The sequence below is a fragment of the Anolis sagrei genome, chromosome 4 (assembly GCF_037176765.1).
Source record: "Anolis sagrei isolate rAnoSag1 chromosome 4, rAnoSag1.mat, whole genome shotgun sequence".
NCBI lineage: Eukaryota > Metazoa > Chordata > Lepidosauria > Squamata > Dactyloidae > Anolis > Anolis sagrei.
The window spans coordinates 228,606,763-228,628,695 of record NC_090024.1 but is presented as its reverse complement, the minus strand read 5'-3'; the positions used below and the strand labels follow the sequence as shown (position 1 = coordinate 228,628,695).

Sequence of the window (21,933 nt, the reverse complement as noted above, 5' to 3'; positions counted from 1 at the left end):
CACAGCAAGGGATGACGCTGGGGAAAGTGAAACTACTGAAAGCCAGATGGATTCAGGAAGGGAAGATAGTTCTCAGCCTGATAATGAAGGGAAAAACACTAACGAGGAAATTGATGGAGCTGGAGGCTTAGATAGAGCAGATCGGTTGGAATTTAAGGTCCGAAGGAGTGTCAGGATCGCCAACAGGCGAGAGAGGGAGGCTCGAGGCCATAGAAATGCCTTCATGTTGTCCAAAGGGTATTAAATAGGCTGTTTGAACATGCCTCAGTGTCAGAGCAACTTCTCGCTTCATCCAAGAGACTTTGGATTTCTCTTGCAGCTTTCATGTTCATGTTTCAGGACTTTGTCATGCACTTAAGGGACTTTGCCTTGCCTGTGTCTTCATGGATCTTGTTTGCCTATGTTACCTTGGATTGATCTTTTGAAATATACTTTTGCCTTTTGAACTTTTTATCCTTTATTTTAATAAACCATAAAGACTACTGCTGGTGTGTTCTTTGGTGTCTTAAGCAAGGCGATTTTATCCTGAGGTGAGACAACTTTCTAGACAACCCTCATATATTGGACATCTCATTAAATGAGCCCATACACACTGCGATGAGAGGAGAAGGGTTTTATTCTAGTGTGGTTACTTCCCATCAACACTTTCATTCCAAACATTAATGCAGTTCATCAACTGAAGAGAGCATCACAGAGAAATGCAACGCCTTCCTTTTCAAGTCATATTAACAACAATGAGCAGAACTTTTAACATGCAAGAATGGCATCGTAGGGAGTTTTTCAGCTGATACTGAAAATGCAGCCTCCCTTTGTGCCATGCTAAAACACCGCTACAGAACAAAGCAGAGCCCAAAGTGGTTTTGTCCCAAAGTTTCCACCGAAATAGAAGCACGCCATCAATCTTCCCTCTGCGACATGAGACAAGGCAGCGGCAGTTCCTATCTATCTTGTTCCTGACCTGCTGGGATTTCTGTTGTGTCTCGCAGCAAGTGAAATGGGAAGAACAGAACCAGAAAGGAATGGCTTGGAAACTGCCTCGTCTGCCTTACTCTTAGGACATGAATAAAGTATGGACCCAATGTCCAGTTTGCAACATGTTCCCTTTTGTTTGTTGTAGAATGAGAGGCCGAGGAGCTAAGGAAGCCCTGGAAGAATGAAAACCCAAGAAAATACGTTTGAAGGCTCTATGGGCAGCAAGAGGTTAAGCTGTTGTATTAATAGGCTCAGATTTTTTTTGTGAAAGGGACACAAAGGCTCCTCAATAAAAACTGGAAGCAGCAAAGTCATTACAAGTTTGGTATAAATCCAAAGCATAAGGTGTTCATAGAAACAAAGAGAATGAGATGGAGAAACGTTAAGCAATGACAAACTGATTTTTTTCCTTTTCCTTTTTTTAAAATGGCTGTTTTTGACACAGGGAACTCTCGTGGTGTTGGAAACTCATCAGTGCAAAATGAGGTAACCCCAGTGTGCCATCTCCAAAAGGCGCGAGCCCTAAACCAAGCGCCGTCTCTTGGAGTCTCTCCCCATGTCGTCCTCGGGGGAATCTCCATTGCAGCCCAAGGGAGACACAAGGTTCAGCAGAGGGTCTTCGGAGGCACGGCCAAACAGGGACAGCAGCAAAGCCACCCCATAACCTGTGGCCCGTTCACCCTAGAAACAACAACAGCAAAACTTTACTTTATCAGCCTTGCTAAACCCCGATTCTAATAGAAGAGGCAAAAGATTTCAACATTAAGTTGGAGTGTGTCTGCTTGATTTTGGTTTTATAAACGCTAAATGAGAAGAGGTACACAAATCACCATCACCAGTTGCTCCATGGCTGCAATGCTACTCCAATGATGTATGAGCAAGTCCCAAGTTTTGCACTTTAACACAATTAAGTTTTGTGCATGTGCAACTAGTAGAAACGTTGGCTAATATTCTGTTCAATATTTATTTACTTATTATATTTATATACCGCCTTTCTCACCCGGAGGGGGGGGGGCGCTCAAGGCGGTTTACAACATACCAATAGCAAAAATTCAATGTCAGTGTACATATCATAATAACTAAACACTAACATAACTATAAATTAAAATAATTAAAACCATTAAATATGAGACATAAACAACATTTAAGAATTAGAAAAGCATTTTAAAAATCATATCAGGCGTGACTTGAGAAACTGCAAGTCGCTTCTGGTGTGAGAGACTTGGCCATCTGCAAGGACATTGCTCAGGGGATGCACAGATGTCTTGATGATTTGCCATCCTTGTGGGAGGCTTTTCTCATGTCCCCGCATGAGGAGCTGGAGCTGACAGTGGGAGCTCAACCCATTTTCCCCGGATTCGAACTGCTGACCAAGTCCTGCTAGCACAAAGCTTTAACCCATTGCATCACCAGGGGCTTCAAAAACCATTAAAAACATCCTAGTATAAATATTAAAATCACATAATTCAAATATTCATAAACTATAAACTAGACCTATGATGCAGTAATTTTTGGGATTCACATTGGAGATAATTAAGTCTGAACAAGACTCCAAAATTCTATAGCACCCCAACCAAAGGGTTTCCAGGGTACTGCAAATTGGGATGCTGGGAAACGACTGCAACTCTTATCCAGTTGCAAGGCATCCTGAGACAAGCAGCTGCAGCTGGACCCTCAGCAGTCCCAACAACTGCTCAGCTTAACACCCTGCAACTGGGAGAACTGTTCAGCCTTACTGGAAACCCCTTGTGTTTCTGCCTAAATGTAGGTTTTTGGGGATAGTATCGATAGACGTAGCTACAATGATAGAGCAAATGAAGGATCCCGTCCAATATATTTTCTGTCATTGTTTTGTGAGAGAAAAAATAAAGGTTGGTGCTATGTATCAAGCAGCCTGAAGACAGTAAGACTGCCCTATAATTGCAAAACCCATCTCTGTAATGTCACTAACTTGTGCCCGGGGCAAAACTGTTCTCTCTAGGAATTTGCTAGATCCTCTAGGTCAGGGGTCCACAAACTTTTTAAACAGACTGTTGGTGGGCCGGATTGTAATTCGAAAAAATCATGCACACTGCAAATATCTTATTTGTAGTGCAAAAAGCATTTTAAAACAATACAATAATTAAAATTAAGAACAATTTTAACAAATATAAACTTATTAGTATTTCAATGGAAAGTGTGGCCCTGCTTTTGGCTGATGTGATAGGATTGTTGTTGTCATTGTGTGCTTTCAAGTAGTTTTATACTTAGGTTGACCCAGAGCGAGGGTCGGGTAAATGACCTTGGAGGGCCACATCCGGCCCCCAGGCCTTAGTTTGAGGACCCCTGCTCTAGGTGATTCTATGTTATACTTCCTCCAGAAATTACGAACGTTGTGTCGAAGTGCATAGAAAATTCCTAGGAAGAATACACCTCTAGGAACTGCTAGATCCTCCAGTGCAACTTAATGGTATGCAGAGGATGGAAGTGAGGTAATTTAATGTCCATTTCACATAACCACCATCAGTATAAGCAGGATGTTTTGTAACATAGTCACATTAAAAACACCTACCACACAATCTCTTCTGCTTTATAGAATTGCACAACTGGAAGGGAACTTGTACTTTTCAGGTGTTGGTGCATTATTATGTCACTCACTGGTCACTTGAAGTTGTGCAATGTTTTTTTCCAGCTGTGCAATGTTTTTTCTGACCTGTGGACTCATCCCAGACCCTTCTCAACCACCCCTTACAAACAGATAATATTTTACCGCAGGACATCATGAAAGAGTAGTGGAAAACTATACAAAACAAAGAAGTATCACTGAGGATATTAGAGTAGAAGGGCCAACAACACTATGCAGGTGAGAGTTCTAAAACTTAGAATGAGCAAACCGAACTTAAAGTTAAGGATGGGCACCTCAAGACAGGCAGACACAGCAAGAAATCATCCTTCACTTACTGCGTGGACAGGTGCTGCGATGTCTATATGGACCCAGACACCAGGCCAGTCAAATCCAATATGTGAAGCAATAAAAAGTCCGGCACAAGAGCTTGGGGAGTTATCACGGTCCTGGGAGGAAAAGCAAAGGCAGGTTTGCTTTAGCGAGAACAATTTTTGAAACATGTCAAAAGAGCATTGACAGATACTCAACTTATATTGTATTTTCTACTGCTAGGAATGGGGAAATGGGATTGTCATTCACACCTCAGTTCCCCAAATACTTTGCCTGGCCTTTTTGCATCTTTACTTAGATGAGAATGGAGCAATATTTTCTGCTCTGCCTCAGCCAGCAAGATATCTTGGCCTATCAAATGGCTTTAAGTTAAAGGTACATTAAAAATTCTACAACAATTAAAGCAAAGTAAGACATTGAAAGCATTTTTTTTACAGTTTTCTGCTATATGTAGGGTACTCTAGAGAGGCCAACCATAGTGAGTCACGGAGGATAAAGAGGAACAGAGAAACCACCTCTAACTCAGATGCAGAATACAAACAAACCAGATTCTTTCACTCGGTAACGCCATGATGTGTACATTATAGACCTCCTCCATTATAATTCTGCCACCATTCACAAATTATTTCCACAAGAAACCAATGTGATTTTAAGCATGGTTAAGCTGCCAATGGAAATTTGCCATAAAGTTCGTGTACCATCCAAAATACAGTCCATTCAGTAATGAAATAACAATGAATATAGTAAACCTACTGCCACAGAGTTCTTCATGTCAGCTACAGCTGAGGTAAATTCGGTAAAATGGAGTTCAGGGCAATAGACGAGGGGATGCACGAGGTCTCCGCAATTTCTGCCCGCTTTAACACATGCTCTTTCCCATTCTTCGTTATTGGTGAGGACGGCTGCATGGTATTTCCCTGTGGCAATTCCCTAGCAGTGAGAAATATGAAGCCCGAGATGATCCAGGCCATAGTGAATAGTCCCTCAATCTGATTCAAGTTAAATTATTCTTGCAGTTCTTCTAACTGATGGCATCCTATATTGGCGTCTATTTGTCAAAAGTAATTATTCTGGGAAACAGGAAAGTAAAAAGTAAATAAGGAAGACAAAGTGAAGACACTGAAATTGCATGTGCCCCCTCCACCATTTTTCTCCTACATCTCTAGTCAATGAAAAGACTTGAGCAGGACTGTTGATGACTGAGGCTCTTGGAGGTCTCTCATGTATAGGCTTGCTATAAATAAAAATTGGCTTGATGACAAATAATAACAACATTCAAATTCTTGCTGGTAACCACTAAATCAACGACTTCCTACTTTTCCTTACAATGGCAAGTGAGAGCAGTCCAAATTAAATTGTTTAGCTTTGCAAACTATGTTTGGATTCCAACCTAGTGAGCCTCCAAGTGACACATTTCTGCAACTGCCTCTGCAAGCACTGCTTACTACAGAACACCATGCAAATTTGCCAATACTTGGATGAAATGCTGGAAAAAGGAACTTTGGACTTAAAGCAGATATCAACAACCAGATATAGCAAGAAACAACATTTGCATTCCTTCCTTCCTCCCCGTAGTACCTGAGCACCAGTGAGAGTGGCCATATCAAGAATGATGTCAGCACCAAGGTCTTTGCGAGCGTATGCCACTCCATCAGCAAGGACCAGCCGGCCTTCAGCATCAGTGTTGTTGACTTCCACAGTTCTGGGAAGGGGAGAGGAATCGTTCAGAAAACAGGCACTATTTCCAGGCCTGCTTTTACAACATGCATTCATTCAATTTCCACTTAATATAATATAAAAGGGCCCCATTTAGCACAGCAGGTTAAACCACCAGCTGTTGTCAATCTTGTTAGTTGAAAGGCTGCCAGTTCGAAGCCGGGTCAGGATGGTCTCATAGCCTTTAGCCCTGCTTCTTTCTGCCTACCTAGCGGTTCGAAAGCAGATGTGATTAGATAAATAGGTACTGCTTCAAAAAAAAGCAGGGAGGCATTCTGAAGCAGGGAGGTATTCTTAAGGAATGCCAGCAATTTGACCCAAAAAGGAGGAAGTTACGAACAAGCTCTTCGGCAGGGAGATGGAGCGACAGTACGGAACCGAGCACAACACCTTCCAAAGATGCCGAAAGATGGGGAAAAGCTGATATACCTTTAGGCTTATCTGTGTATAATTGTCTGTCTAATTGTGTATAAAATGGCACTGAATGTTGCCGCATATGTATATTCTGTGATTCGCCCTGAGTCCCTTTCGGGGTGAGAAGGGCGGAATATAAACACTGTAAATAATAATTAATAAAATAATCATATCTCTAGCTTTACAGCTCTCCTAGACATAAAGAATGACCTGACCACACTCTTTAAATACCAAAAACATTGCCAAGTGAGCTCTTAACTCCTAACAATCATCGGTCATATATTGCAAAATTGATTCCGCTTGGGACCAAATTCCTTGATAATTTGTTCATGGAGCTTTTGACAAAATTTATCCTGTCACTGTTAATGAAAGGACAAAGAGCTCTGCAGGATACTAATGCCTTGCAAGTTGTTACTGCTTATTGACAATGTATTCACTAAGCCTATGGCACTTGAGATTTCACCTGGCATGGCCATTCACTGTCAAGCACATCCTAAGAGTTAGAAATTAGAAATAAAAGAAGTCACTAAACCCTGAAACCAACGCTACTTCTTCTGCAATCATGGGCACCTTGAAGCAAATCACTATTTCAAGAAGCCCATGTTCTGGCTCAACAGAACTTTTCAAGGTATTTATTTATTTATGTATTTATTTACAGGTTTTATATTCCGCCCTTCTCACCCCGCAGGGGACTGAGGGCGGATTACAGTGTACACATATATGGCAAACATTCAATACCAATTTTTGACATACAAACATATACAAACATACACAGAAGCTATTTAACTTTTTCTGGCCACCAGGGGAGCTGTCGCTTTCATCGTCCATCTGCGACGCTGATGAAGCATTTCTGCATTCCCCACATGCTTCTCTGCTGGAATGCTTTACTGGAGTTTTCTTTATGGCCTCATAAATCAGTTAAATTTAGCCTCCCCACACTTTAAGGTGGTACCTAATTTTCCTACTTGACAGATGCAACTGTCTTTCGGGTTGCAAAGGTCGACAACAGGCTACACACAATTGGTTGGAAACCCACTCCAACCCGGGCTGGCTTCGAACTCATGACCTTTTGGTCAGAGTGATCTTAATGCAGCTGACACTCAGCCGGCTGCGCCTATTAAATCCCTATTAAAAGCAACAGCATTATGTATGACAATGAGAAAAAAAATCAGTCTTACTTTCCTGAGTAAAGAACATGGATATCATCAGGTCTTGTTGCGTTTGGTCCAACAGAATTCTCAGCCAAACAAAAAACTGCATGAAGATTATCTTTAAAGCCCTATTTGTGCAAGGAAAAGACAGGTGTGATCCAATGAAAGGTATGAAACAGTTCTAATCAACAAATCAACTAGAATATAGTGAAAGAGAAATATCACTATCACTTTGATTCCTCATAATCCTTACAAAAATACATTTAAAATAGCAAATAATGACTCTCTTGTCTTGAGTACCCATATTTGGAAAAAGGTGTGATATAAATGAAGTAAGTAAAAATTGTGTTTAAATGCAATAATATAGCAGTCAAATTAACAAAACACTCTTGCTTATTCTATGAAACCATGTACAAATGGGATTTTTAATAACTGCACCTGAAAGACAAATATATAAGGGGGCAAATACATCTCTATATTGCAAGATTTTTTTGGCTTGTTATGGAAACAAGGATTGCTGATAAAGTTTCAGTGGAGACACATTTTCCCCCCATGATAACTCTTTCCGGAGTGAATTGTTAGGCAAGTGGGCTTATTAACAAAAGACCCTCCTCATAAATGCACAGCAGAGCAACCCACTAGCAGCATCGTGACCCTGCACTAGTAGCCGAAAGTGATAAAAAAAGGAGAAAAACAGGCAGACCAATGCTATGTCCTCCATAGTAGGCCCTTCCCTACAGCAAAACAATATGGCTGACTATCTACAAGAACAAGGTTTCCATAACACAAACAAAATTCCCTACACCTCCTTCTTCGCTTCCACGCTGGGCCTCTGTGTCATGCAGATAAACAGTCTCACTCCCATAGAGATTCCCCTCACACTGAAGTTATGCAGGAGCTCCATACAGTACCTCCACACACAGCAGCCCTCACAGTGGAGCTTTACTCATGATGGCCTTCAACCTGGGGGTTCTTTCACCGAAGCATCTCACATCAGGCCTACTCACACAGAGGTCTTTCTCCCACTGAGGCCTTCTCACACTGAGGGCTCTCTCAGACTAAGGCCTTTCTCCCACTGAGGCAAACTAACATTGAGGCCTTCTCATACTGAGGCCCTTCTCCCACACAGACTGAGGGCAACTAAGCTACAGGCACACCTGCTTATATTGAACAATAGCTTTTGCTGAGTCATTGCATCCATTTAACTCTTTCAGTGCTTGACTCACATTTTTGTAAATTTTTTTGTCATGTCAGGAGCGACCTGAGGAATTGCAAGTCGCTTCTGGTGTGAGAAAATTGGCTGTCTGCAAGGACGTTGCCCAGGAGGCGCCCGGATGATTTGATGTTTGTGGGAGGCTTCTCTCATGTCCCCGCATGAGGTGGAGCTGATATAAGAGGGAGCTCATCCGCCTCTCCCTGATTTTCAACCTGCGACCTGTCGGTCTTCATGCCTGCTGGCACAGGGGTTTAACCCACTGCGCTACTGGGGGCTCAATTTTTGTAATTAAAAATACTTAGTTAATTTTTAATATTTCTGACATGCATTTCCCCTTTTTTTTTGTCTCATCCCCATTCATAACTATGAGATGTTTGTAAGTCAGATGTTTGTAACTCAAGGACTGCCTTATTGTGCAATGTCCCATTTCAATTCTCTAATATGGTTGCATATATCATGTTGGCGACATACCTCTATCATTGCAAAGTTATACATGACAGTTCATGGGGAAGGATCTCAGCCAGTCCCCACCCCCCCACCACAAATCTTTCTAGTTTTTTTTTTAACCCAGACCTTCTTATCTCTTCTCACAATAGTGAATATAAACCACTAACCAGACAGCAATTTGTCAGGAGCTTGACACTTTTCTTGACAGGCAGCAAATATAGGGAGACTACTAGACATGACAAGTGGGCGGGCTGTGTTAAACTGGGTAGATGTTAAATCATGCCAAAGTGCATCAGGCTAGCACTTTTGCTGGATTCTGTCTCCTTTTTAACAAAAAAAAATTCGCTTTGTTGTTGTAAACTATGAGAGACCTAAACCATTAATCTTTTACTTGGGAGAGGTTCATCCTGGGTTGAAGATAAAGCATTTCATACAGTTGCCTCCATGAATTATGCCATTTAAAGCCCTGTCCTGAGAAAACCCAATACAGAATATGAGTGCCTCCTGCACCAATCTCCTAGCCGGCCCATTGCTCGTGAAATTTCCCCCTTCCAGGTTATTTGGACTTCAACTCCCACAATTCCTAACAGCCTCAGGCCCTTTCGTTTTATCCCCTAGTCACTTAAGCTGGATAGAGGCATGAAAAATGGAGGAAATAACAACCACAATTTAATATATGCAAAAAAATGCCATACCCCTTGGAGACAATAGCAAACAACTGAAAAAGTTTAAATACATATTTACAAATGACTATAAAGAAAATTCAAATAATGACCACAGATTGAGCATATAATTTTAAAGCAGACAATAAAGATACTGAAATAGTTTAGGATTTTCCATACTTGAGTCTGCAAGATCAGATCTCCCTCATTCATAGAGTCACCATAGGTTGACACTGACTTGATGGTAGTTAACAACAATAACTGAAAAGCTGACATGGCTTAGGTTATCTCACATTCAAAACAAGGAAAAATAGTGATAACATATCTCACTGAACACTGTCTATGTCACATGGCTAAAGCAGACACATATTTGACCCAACTTAAGTAAATCTGCTAAAATTTACTCACTTGCTTTATGGTAGCTTTGAAGGCACCCAAAACAGCAGCAGCTCCGCCACAATCTCGCTTCATCCCAGGCATTGTTGTCTAGCCAAATGCAAGAAGACAAATATGAATTTACAGAGGAAACTGCAATGCTTAATACTGAAAGACTTATAGGGCAAACCAATAGATGCTTACATTGTAGTGAACTGTAATGAATACAAAGGGACTTCCCTCCATTTAAGTGTGTGCTATTAGTCTGAATGCTAAAACAGAATCTATGCCTACACACTAAGGTAAACCCTGACATTAAGTTTAGTCATGTCTGACTCTGGGGGTTGGTGCTGACCTCCATTTCTAAGCCAAAGAGCTGGTGTTGTCCATAGACACCTCCAAGGTCATGTGGCCAGCATTACTGCATGGAGTGTCATTACCTTCCCACCAACATGGTACCATATATATATATGCAATTTTAACACATAACAATGATAGTGGGACATGGTACCTATTGATCTACTCACATTTGCATGTTTTTGAACTGCTAGGTTGGCAGAAACTGGGGCTAACAGCGGGAGTTCACCCCGCTCTCCAGATTCAAACCATCGACCTTTTGGTCAGCAAGTTCAGCAGCTCAGCCATTTAAATTGCCATGCCAAATGTAGCCCACACACTACATTTCCTTATATTCATCCTTTTCCTTTATTGTATTATTATTATTATTATTATTATTATTATTATTATTAATAATCTTTATTTATACCCCACCGCCATCTCCCCAAAGGGGACTCGGGGTGGCTTACAGGAGGCCAAGCCCAGTAATACATAACAACAAAAAATACGGAACAGCAAAAATATCATCACAATAAAATAAGTAAACATAAAACAGTGCAAAGTAATAAAGTGAAAACAATCACAAATGTACATAAAATGATAAAACACTGGATGAGATAGGAATGACCAAAATATAAGAACTCGTAGGGGATGGAACAGTCGAGACAAACCTTCTGTAATGGGGGGAGTGCAATATGATTCTTGTCTAAATGTGTATATTAATGTGAAATGTTCATAGGTGTGCAAGGATATGTCATTATAAGGGCATGCCTACCTACTGGAATGTGTATCTTTCTGTACTATTTGTCCAGGGTACCACTAGGTCTTTCATAACACTATGTAACAGAATTTGAAAAAGAAATTCTGTTCCTGCTTTGAAGGTGTTATTTCCTGTTTTATTGTGGTGTACTTACTTTGAAAGTAGTTGTTATACTCAAAAAACTTTGTTTTTGTGGCTGCCACAAACTGTGCTGAATTGGTTGAGACTCAATGAGAGATTCGTTGAAAAACAGTAACAAAAATGAGCTGCATGGTGTCCCGCAAAAACAACGTTTTGGCAGTTTAATACACCTTTCCCATGTTTTTATGATATAACCAATTAGGAAAACACATTTATAACCCAGGAACAAAAATTGTGTTACATGGTGTAATCAGATTCTAGATATACACACCTTCCCTTTGATGCTGAGTCCTCCGGTATCATAGACAATCCCTTTTCCGACCCAAGCGATAGTCTGAGTGGCACCTTCAGGGGTATGGCTGAGCACAGCAAGAGCAGGAGGATGCACAGCAGCTTTGCCAACACCATAGATACCTGGAAATGGAGGACAAGAAGGACTGAGAACGTCATTTTGTCATGGAAGCCAAATTTACTGTATATACTCAAGTATAAGCCTAGTTTTTCAGCCCTTTTTTAAGGCTGAAAAGGTTTCCCTCGGCTTATACTCGAGTCAAGGTTATTTATTATTTTACTCTGTTGATGTTGTTTTGGTTATTATTATTATTACATTTGTTATTTTACTCTCTTTATTATTATTGGAAGAATATGGAAGCACATTTACATTGAAGGAGGTTAGAATAATGGTTTAATCAGAGTTGGGCAGTCTTATCTTAAATTACAGTTTTATGTAAATATTCAAAAAAAATCTACAATTAATGTAATTTTATTGGTATCTATTTTTATTTTGAAATTGACCTGTAGCGACTTCATTTTCCACCCTCAGCTTATACTTAAGTAAATACATTTTCCCATTTTTTTGTGGTCAAATTAGGTGCCTCGGTTTATATTCGGGTCAGCTTATACTTGAGTATATAAAGTATAATGTTGATTTACTACAGGTGCATCTGCACTGTAGAATTTAATGCAGTTTCATGCCATCTTAAACTGCCATGGCCCAATACTTTGAAATCTTGGGACTTGTATTGGAAGAGTGCCCATGAAATCTCTACTTTCCCTGAGGAAGGGCTCATGTCCTCAGAGGAGATCTTGGATTAAAATCAGAAATGGATAAACAACGATTTTGTTACAAAAATAAATCCTTTTGGCTTGACTCACCCCCAAATCCCTTCTCCTTCAGTTCTGCATTTCGGAAAATGGTTGGAACAATTCCTAAGTCCTTTCCAACTTTTTTGATTTCCTTCAGAGACAAAGGAAAGGAAGAGATTTGATTTAAAATGGCCACACACATCAGCTTCCATCACATTCATCATTATATTCTTTCTCTTTCAGGTATGCTACCCCATTTATTTATTTACATTATTTATATTCTGTTCTCACCCCGAAGGGGACTCAGAGTAGATCGCATTGTTATACAATGACAAGACAGAAAACTGTACATAGATACATATATAGGCTTTCCCATCTTCGGCATCTTGGAGACTGTGCTCGGTTCTAGGAACTGGTGCGTTTAGGGGGGTATTGTGGCTCCATCTTCCCTGCTGAAGAGCTTTGTTCATTAACTTTCTCCTAGATCAGTAGTTCTCAACCTGTGAGTCCCCAGATGGTTTGGCCTACAACTCCCAGACATCCCAGCCAGTTTACCAGCTGTTAGGATTTCTGGGGAGTTGAAGGCCAAAACATCTGGGGACCCACAGGTTGAGATCCATTGTACTAGAGTGAATCACCGGCATTTTTCTGGCATTTTCTTATGGGTGACTTAATTACCTCCCTGCTTTAAAGCAGTACCTATTTATCTACTCACATTCCTGTTTTCGATCTGCTAAGTAGGTAGTGTTGCTACTAGGGGTTTGCAATGGGGTTTTTCTAAGTCTTAGATAGGATCAGGGCTTTTTCTTTTGCAGCTGTCACGGGTTGAGTGTGATATTAGTTCCTGTATATAGAAAAGAACTAAGTGTTTGGAAACTTTGAGCATTGCATTCTAAGCTTTGCTTGAGGCTCGTTTTGAGCTGAAAAAAACATTTGGTTTGTGCCAGGAGCAGTTCTGCAGCATCCAGAAGATAAAGTTTGTTTACAGAAAGACAAGATCACTCTACAGACAACTAAGTAAGAGAGACTGTATATTATTCTGTTACATGTCTGCATATCGCTGTTGAATGAAGAGGACTCACCGAAGATATTATTTTGTTATATTTTGGTGAGAGCAATTCTTCTGTCTTGTTTTGTATACAGTGAATAGAACTTCATTTTATTTCTACTTAAAGTGAAAGACTCGTGTGTTTTTATGAGTTATTTTTATCACACTTAGAGCTAAGAGGGGCTAAGTCATTCTGTGGGCTGCTAACGCTAATGCTGACAGGTAGAAGCTGGGCTGAAAGGCCAGGAAGCTCACCCCAACTCAGGTTTCGAACTGTCAACCTTTCAATTGGCAAGATGTACTGCAGCTGGTGGTTAACCTGCTGTGCTAAAGCCCAGCCTTATAAGGACCCTTGCAAAAGTGACAAATGCCCAGTGCTTTCCAAAGAGACTCACTCCCTACAAATTGCCTTGTCCCAAGAGATCACCAACCTCCAGAAAGCTGTCCGTGTTCATTTCATTGCATGGAGTATCTACAATCCGAGCAGCCAGCCTGACACCTTCCGTAGCACTTTCCAGACACTAGGAATTATAACACAAAAATAGGAGGAAAGAAAAATGGGATTTGCATGTGCATGTCAATAACACTATGAGAATTTGCTTTACCTAACATTGCATCTTTAAATATTGAGCATTTGGAGGGTATGAGGATAATTTAAACATCAGAGTATGTTTGAGAATATGTTGTATTTACTGTGATATGAGAGTGCGTGCCAGCCAATTTCTACAACTGAAAGTGACTACATTACTGTATCCCTTTGGAAACGCTATCTGCCCCTGTAAAAGTTACTCTTAGGGCCCTTCTGCACAGCCCTATGTCCCAGAATATCTAGGCAGAAAATCCCACATTATCTGAGTGTGGACTCAGATAACCCAGTTCAAAGCAGATATTGTGGGATTTTCTGCCTTGATATTCTGGGATAAAGGGCTGTGTGGAACCTTTAGCTGCACACATCTGTTTTAGTGTCAAATTGCAAGTTTAGGATCGTTTCAGACAAAGTTATATTGAATCAGACAATCAATCCACAAGGGCTGTCGAGGGTTTTATGCAAATTTTTCTCTAACCTAAGATGAATGAGACATTCTTATCCAATGGCATTATATGCACATCTAAAAGACTGAAGTTGTTCTGTTGCAAGGGAGACAGCAGCAGCTTACTTTCAGCATTTCCAACTCTACTGGGCCATTGTTCTGCCCAACCAGGAAAAACTCCACTATCACGGTTCTCTTCTCTATGCGCCTGGATACACTCGAGCGCCGCGTGAACAGTGGGAAAGCCCTGGCTATGGCACAGGCAGAAGCAAAGACCTCCGAGCGCTCACAGACCATCTGAAACAGAAGTGGAAAAGCAATGGGTTACACCAGGCTAAGAAAGAACATAAAAACATAGGTAGAGGTAAAGACAACGTAAGAATAACTCGTAGTGATTTAAAATTATAATAAACCTGGGAAGGCGAAGAACTGGCCCTAGTATTAAGTGTAAACTGATGTGCAATTTTCAATCTTTGGACCTCCAGAAATGTTGGCCTTCAAATTCCCAGCAAAAATGGTTATTGGCCACACACTCTGGAAGGTAAAATTTCCAAATATCCAGAGTCCTGGGAGAAAAAATGCCCATAATTCTTTGAAATAATTAGAAATAATAATAATAATAATGAAATGTAAAGGTTTCTCCTGACATTAAGTCTAGTCATGCCAGACTCTGGGCAGTGGTGCTCATCTCCATTTCTAAACCGAAGAGCCGGCGTTGTCCATAGATGCCTCCAATGTCATGTGGCCAGCATGACTGCATGGAGCGCTGTTACCTTCCCACCAGAGTGTGTTTTTGAACTGCTAGGTTGGTAGAAGCTGGGGCTAACAGCAGAAGCTCACCCAGTTCCCTGGATCTGAAGCACCAATCTTTTGATCAGCAAGTTCTGCAGCTCAATGGTTTAACCCGTTGCGCCACCGAGGGCGCCAATAATAATAATAATAATAATAATAATAATAATTTATTACCTGCCTCTCCTTTCAGCTCAAGAAGAGGAACAATATAAATATATTATCATCCTTTATAGATTGAGAAGTGCTATTATATGCACATGACATGCATTAAGTATTATTTGATTTTCCAAAAATCAGTCATGTTTGATATATTAAAATAAAAGTTGACCATAGAATCATGCTAAAAGACCTCAAGATTCCTGGAGAGAACATACAAATCAAATATGCTAAAGCTGAACCCATAAATGTGGAGGGTTAACTGTAAATAAACATTTGTGACACTCAATATTATTTTTGGCACTTGAAGTACCTTATAAACACCTCTCCCCATGTCTTACAAGTAAAAAACTGTGTTGCTGTGAGTTTTCCGGGCTGTATGACTATGTTCCAGAAACATTCTCTCCTGACATTTCACCCACATCTATGGCAGGCATCCTCAGGGGTTGTGAGGTCACTAGGCAAATGGGGTTTATATTTTTGTGGAATGTCCAGGGTGGGAGAAAGAACTCTTGTCTGAGGTAGGAGTGAATGCTGCAACTGGCCATCTTGATTGGCCACCTTGATTAGCATTGGACATTCCACAGATATATAAACCCCACTTGCTTAGTTTCCAACAGACCTCACAACCTTCAAGAATGCCTGCCAAAGATGTGGGTAAAACATCAGGATAGAATGCTTCTGGAACATGGCCATACAGCCCGGAAAATTCACAGCAACCTAGTGATTCTGGCCATGAAAACAAGTAAAACACTAATTAATTTTTTGTTGTTGTTTCAGGAATGACTTGAGAGAGAATTGGCCGTCTGCAAGGACATTGCCCAGGGGATGCCTGGATGTTTTGAGGTGTTACCGTCCTTGTGGGAGGCTTCTCTCATTTCCCTGCATGAGGAGCTGGAGCTGATAGAAGGAGCTCATCCACACTCTCCCCGGATTCGAATCTGTGATCTGTTGGTTTTCAGTCCTGCCGGCACAGGGGTTTAACCCACTGCACCACTGGGGCTCCATATTAATTAAATAACCAACCATTTAGGTTTTAAATGTTAAATTTCTCCCTCCCTTTCACTTACAAGGATGCACCTGTTAGTCCCGCCTGGAAGACAGTTTCGAATGAGACGTGTAAGAAACTGGGCGGCCGATGGACTATTGTGCCGAGTGACTCGGGAAGGAAGAGCCGCGACGGTGGCATAGTTCAAGTAAAGGGGGCAGCTGTCGGTCGGGTTGGGGTTCAAGGTGTTCAGTGCAGCTTGCCATACCTGAGTACAAAATAAAAAGCACAGAAGGTCAAAGGTTTCCTAGAGGGAGGCACCTCGTCTTCCACTGTTCCTCAGGCACACCTCTGGCCAAGTAGGAATGTTTCCATTCAACTATAGGAACCTCTGGGTTGACATTCCCCATACAAGTAGATACTACACTGTGGATCTTTTCTTTTGGAAAACGATTGAGAATGCTGTCATGGGACCCTGACCAAGTACAACCGCCTCCCATGCAATATTGATGGCCTCATGACAGCACCTGACTGTTTGCTGCTGTCATCAGGTAACCCCATAGTAGGGTCTACTAATAGGTGTCTCAGAGTTGTGTAACATTCCATCATTTCTAAAGTGACAACAAATAATTATAAGGATCATGACCACCCTAGAAGCAAGTATTTAGGATTTAATCACCTGGGAAGCATTTAATAATTTACAGCCACGGCAGGGTAACTGAAAGAATAATAAAAAAGCACAAGCTGTTGTCAGAATGACCATCATCCTCGGACTACGATGGATCGCCTAACAAAATTTATACAACCCAACATATAAATACGAATTATAATTTAACAAACTAAAATTAAATAAAAGGCACAGCCAGTTATAACAGACATAAGACAAAACATCAAATGGAAACAATTATTTCCCATTTCTTTGGGGCAATTCAATTAATCATTGCTCAAGATCTTTACTGAGCTGGTGGGATGAGCAGGGTATGGATATGGATGGCAACTATTAATCAGAGGTATAATGGTAGTATTACCAACTACTATTCCTCCTCCTCATAAGTCAGTGAGCAAAGGTATGTCTTCAGCTGTTTTTTGAAAGCGGGGAGGAAGGGGGCCATCTTTAACTTTAAGTTGGGGGCAGTCACAGAGAAGGCCCTTTCTCTCGTTCCCACCAGCCGTGCTTGGGACAGGGGTGGAACTGAGAAAATGACCTCCTCTGATGACCGCAGTGTCCGAGTTGGTCTGTAGAGAGAGATGCGGTTTGTCAAATAGTCTGGAATAAATTGCCATAACGAAATGTAGGGGGATGCAACACATCTCATGAAAACCTTTCAAGTACATTTTCAACAAAATATACGATTGCTTGTTTCACATAGACTCAAATTTCTCATTAGGTGTGCACGACACACTGACACACTAATGTGTTGCAACATGCCATTTGGAAAGCTCTGCCCTGTAGTATAACAAGGTGCTTTGAATGTGATTCTATGATTCTGCGGTTCTTTTTGTTAACAGAAGTGGTGACCTATGGCCCTCCAAATATTAGAGATGCCAGAATGAAAATGGGAAACACTCCCTCTACCTTTCTTGCTACTTGCTTGCATGACAAGCAATACCCATGATCGTTAAAGCGGTGTCAAACTGCATTAATTCTTCTGTGCAGCTTCACCTGTGAGGGCCAACAATTCTAGCTCTCAATATATAGCAATTTTTCACCCTAACTGCCCATCATTCTTTGCTTGATTCCTCAAAATGGCCCTTCAATATCACCGTGAACATCACTTAAATGTTACTTTTTACCTGCTGGACCTTATGACTGAAATCTTCACCCAAATTCTTCCACAGTTTGCTTTGACTGGTGTTGCTTAACTCTCAAGACATGTGAAGACATCTATGCATTAGTCAGCAGACCCTGTGTCTCGCCCTTTCGACTCACACCCCGAAGTCCAGCATATATGACATATTATACGTGGGTGGGTCAAAACGTTTTGCCTCCCATGTCATTAAAAACATTATGAATGAACCTATAACAGCAGAAGTTGCTACAGATCATAGCTTGACCTGTCCTCTACGCAAAACGACCATTCAACAGAGTCACCTTCAATTTGTACACATCTGTGCCATCGTTTAACCCAGGCATCAAAACCATTTTGGAAAAATTCAGGGTTTTGTTTCATTATTGTAAAGCTGTTTTAACATCATTCAAGCCATTGAATCTGAAACCACGTAGGTTGTCTTTCAGAGGTCCAAACAGGTCAAAGTCAGAAGGGGCCAAATCATAAACATTCTTCAAGCAATTAAGTTTGCCCATGCCCAATCTACACAGCGGAATGAATGAAGAAATCCAGCATATATATGACATACATAATATCTATCGGCTGTTAGGAATTAAGGGAGTTAGAATCCAAAACTCCCAGAGGGCCAACGTTTGCCCATGCCTGATGTATACTGCGGAATAAATGCAGAAATCCAGCATATATGTGACAAATTATGTCACATATATGACATATGATGTCCAATCATTGAATTGATCAATAGCTATGCTCCAGTCATTAGTTCCCTTGGCAATGCTGTTAGAAATTATGGGAGTTAGAGTCCAAAACACATGCAGGGCCGAAATTTGCCTATGCCTGATCTATACGGCAGAATGAATGCAAAAATCCAGAAAATCCAAAAATCCCCGTTACTGTGGCCCAGTCTATGTATATGTTTTGTGTGTGTATATGTGTGTGCATATATTTGTGTATATGTGTATATATGTGTGTTTGCCTTTATATATGTGGTTTTGCACATGCGTTGTAATGTATTTTTTATTTTTTGGCTTTTTAAGTCTCTTCTGCTGTGTTTTTCAATGTTTTTATGAGTGATGGTCACTTGTTGGCCTGATAGGTGTATCGTGTCCAAATTTGGTGTCAATTCACCCAGTAGTTTTTGAGTTATGTTAATCCCACAAACTAACATATTTGTTTGTATGTGTGTGTGTGTGTGTGTGTGTGTATGTATATATAATAAGTTTGTTTTAGTTTATATATATATATATATATATATATATATATAAATCAACACATCAATTGGCTCTTAGGAATTGTGGGAATTAGAGTCCTAAACACCTGGAGTGCCAAAGTTTGTCCATACCTGATCTACATTGTGGAATGAATGCAGAAATCCAGCATATATATGAAATATTATGTCATTTATATGACATATGATGTCCTATCATTGAAAGGATCAATATTTGCACTCCAGCCATTGGTTCCCTAGGTAATGCTGTTAGGAATAATGGGAGTGAAGAGTCAAAAACACCCAGAGTGTTGAAGATTGTCCTTGCCTAATCTGCACTGTAGAATGAATGCAGAATTCCAGCAAATACGACATATCATGTCATATACATGACATATTATGTCAAATCATTGAATAAATCAATATTTATACTCCAGCCATTTGTTCCCTTGCAACACCATTTAGAATTATGGGAGTTAGAGTCCAAAACACCAGGAGAGCCAAAGTTTGCCCATGATTGATCTACAACCTGGAATGAATGCATATCGGCTGTTAGGAATTGTGGGAATGAGAGTCCAAAACACTCGGAGGGTCAAAGTTTGCCCGTGCCTGATCTACACTGTAGAATGAATACAGAAACCCAACATCTATGTGACATATTATGTCAATTCATTGAATGAATCAATAGTTATGCTCCAGCTATTGGTTTCCTTGGCAATGCTGTTAGGAATTATGAGAGTTAGATTCCAAAACACATACAGGGCCGAAGTTTGCACACGCCAGATCTATACTGCGGAATGAATGCTGAAATCCAATGTATATATCATGTCATATCTATGACATATTATGTCCAATTATTGAATGGATCAGTATTTACGCTACAGCCATTGGTTCCTTTGAGAATACTGCTAAGAATTATGGGAGTTGGAATCCAAAACACCCAGAGGGCCAAAGTTTGCCCGTGCCTGATGTACACTGCGGAATGAATACAGAAATCCAAAAATAAATGTGACATATCATGTCATATATATGACATATTATGTCAATTCATTGAATGGATGAATACATATGCTCCAGGCATTGGTTCCTTTGGAAATGCTGCTAGGAATTATGGGAGTTAGAGTCCAAAACACATACAGGGCCAAAGTTTGCACATGCCAGATCTACACTGTGGAATGAATGCAGAAATCCAACATACTATGTTGAATCATCGAATGGATTAATATTTATGTTCCAACCACTGGTTTCTTTTGCAATGCTGCTAGGAATTATGGGAGTTAGAATCCAAAACATATACAGGGTCGAAGTTTGCCCATGCCTGATCCACACTGCGGAATGAACGCAGAAATCCAATGTATATATCATGTCATATATATGACATATTGTGTCCAATCATTGAATGGATTACTATTTATGCTCCAGGTATCGGTTCCTTTGGCAATGCTGTTAGGAATTATGGGAATTAGAGTCTAAAACATCAGGAGGGCCGAAGTTTTCCCATGCCTGATCTACACTGCGGAATGAATACAGAAATCCAATGTATATATCATGTCATATATATGACATATAATGTCCAATTATTGAATGGATCAGTATTTACGCTCCAACCATTGGTTCCTTTGACAATACTGCTAGGAATTATGGGAGTTGGAGTCCAAAAAACCTGGAAGGCTGAAGTTTTCCCCTGCTTGACTGTACATTGTGGCATGAATGCAGTTTGGCACCCCTTGAACCAGCAAGGCTCAATGCTGTGCAGTCAATGGAGATGTATTCCTACACCAGGCCTTTTAGTTTTCTCTGCTGCCTGGCCAAACTACAAATCGCATTGATCCAAGGGCAGATCAAAGCTGGGCTGATTCTCCCGTGTAGATGCAGAATAGGCCTTGGAGAGGGGACAGAAACCTTTGGGTTTGTGTGTGTGTCTCCATTGGGAAGGAATCCCCAAGGTGTTGCAGAGGGAGGCGCTTCCCTCCTTGCTTGGCCCCTTCCTTACCTCCTCGGAGACGCGTGGCTGGAGCTTCCCGCGGAGGTGAGTCCAAGGCAGGCGCTGCAGGTTGGCCAGGCGGCCCAGGACCAGCACCGGGCGGCTCTGCGGGTCCGCCTCGCCCGCGCTGCCCTCGAAGGACAGACCCACGTTCGCCATCTTCCCCGCAGCAGCAGCAGCAAAGGAGGAGGAGGCAGCCGTGGAAGCTGAGCTCCTCCCCGGCCAGGCGCCTCCCTCTCCCCTCTCCCCTCCCTCCCGTCCTCTGCTTTCTGGGCCAGGAAGGCAATGGCATGCCCTGCCTGATGCAGGAAGGAGGAGGAGTAAAGCAAAGGGCTTGGGGTGGAACCTGTTGCTGCTCTCCATTCATCATGGGCATCATCATCACCAGAGCTGCAAGACACCACAAGGGACATCTACAGAGTTGGAAGAGACCACAAGGGACATCTACAGGAGCAGGATTCAAAACGATCTTGACAGATTAGAGAGATGGGCCAAAACTAACAAAATGAAGTGACAAATGCAAGATACTCCACTTTGGCAGGAAAAATGAAATGCAAAAATACAGAATGGGGGACAATGCCTGGCTTGAGAGCAGTACCTGTGAAAGAGATCTTGGAGTCCTCGTGGACAACAAGTTAAACATGAGCCAGGAATGTGATGTGGCGGCAAAAAAAGCCAATGGGATTTTGGCCTGCATCAATAGGAGCATAGTGTCTAGATCTAGGGAAG

At 41.2% G+C, this 21,933-nt stretch overlaps 1 protein-coding gene across 1 annotated transcript; it reads right to left on the bottom strand.

The window, feature by feature from the left end:
* Positions 1-598: 598 nt before the first annotated feature.
* NPEPL1 (aminopeptidase like 1) lies at positions 599-21,402 on the bottom strand. The gene is made up of 12 exons (XM_060772040.2): positions 21,214-21,402; positions 16,309-16,494; positions 14,417-14,587; positions 13,691-13,780; positions 12,281-12,362; positions 11,397-11,539; positions 9,922-9,999; positions 7,216-7,316; positions 5,486-5,609; positions 4,661-4,837; positions 3,913-4,023; positions 599-1,653 (listed from the first exon to the last, which is right to left on the bottom strand). Exons 1-12 carry the CDS (start codon positions 21,361-21,363, stop codon positions 1,495-1,497), a joined length of 1,572 nt encoding a protein of 523 aa, XP_060628023.2. The 5' UTR covers positions 21,364-21,402; the 3' UTR covers positions 599-1,494.
* Positions 21,403-21,933: the final 531 nt, after the last annotated feature.

Coding starts and splice junctions, on each gene's coding strand:
- NPEPL1 (XM_060772040.2), bottom strand. CDS start 21,363: ATGGCGAACGTGGGTCTGTCCTTCGAGGGCAGCGCGGGCGAGGCGGAC. Junction 13,781..14,416: donor TAGAGTTGGAAATGCTGAAA/GTAAGCTGCTGC, acceptor TATAATTCCTAG/TGTCTGGAAAGTGCTACGGA. Junction 1,654..3,912: donor TCGCAGCACCTGTCCACGCA/GTAAGTGAAGGA, acceptor TGTTGTTTCTAG/GGTGAACGGGCCACAGGTTA.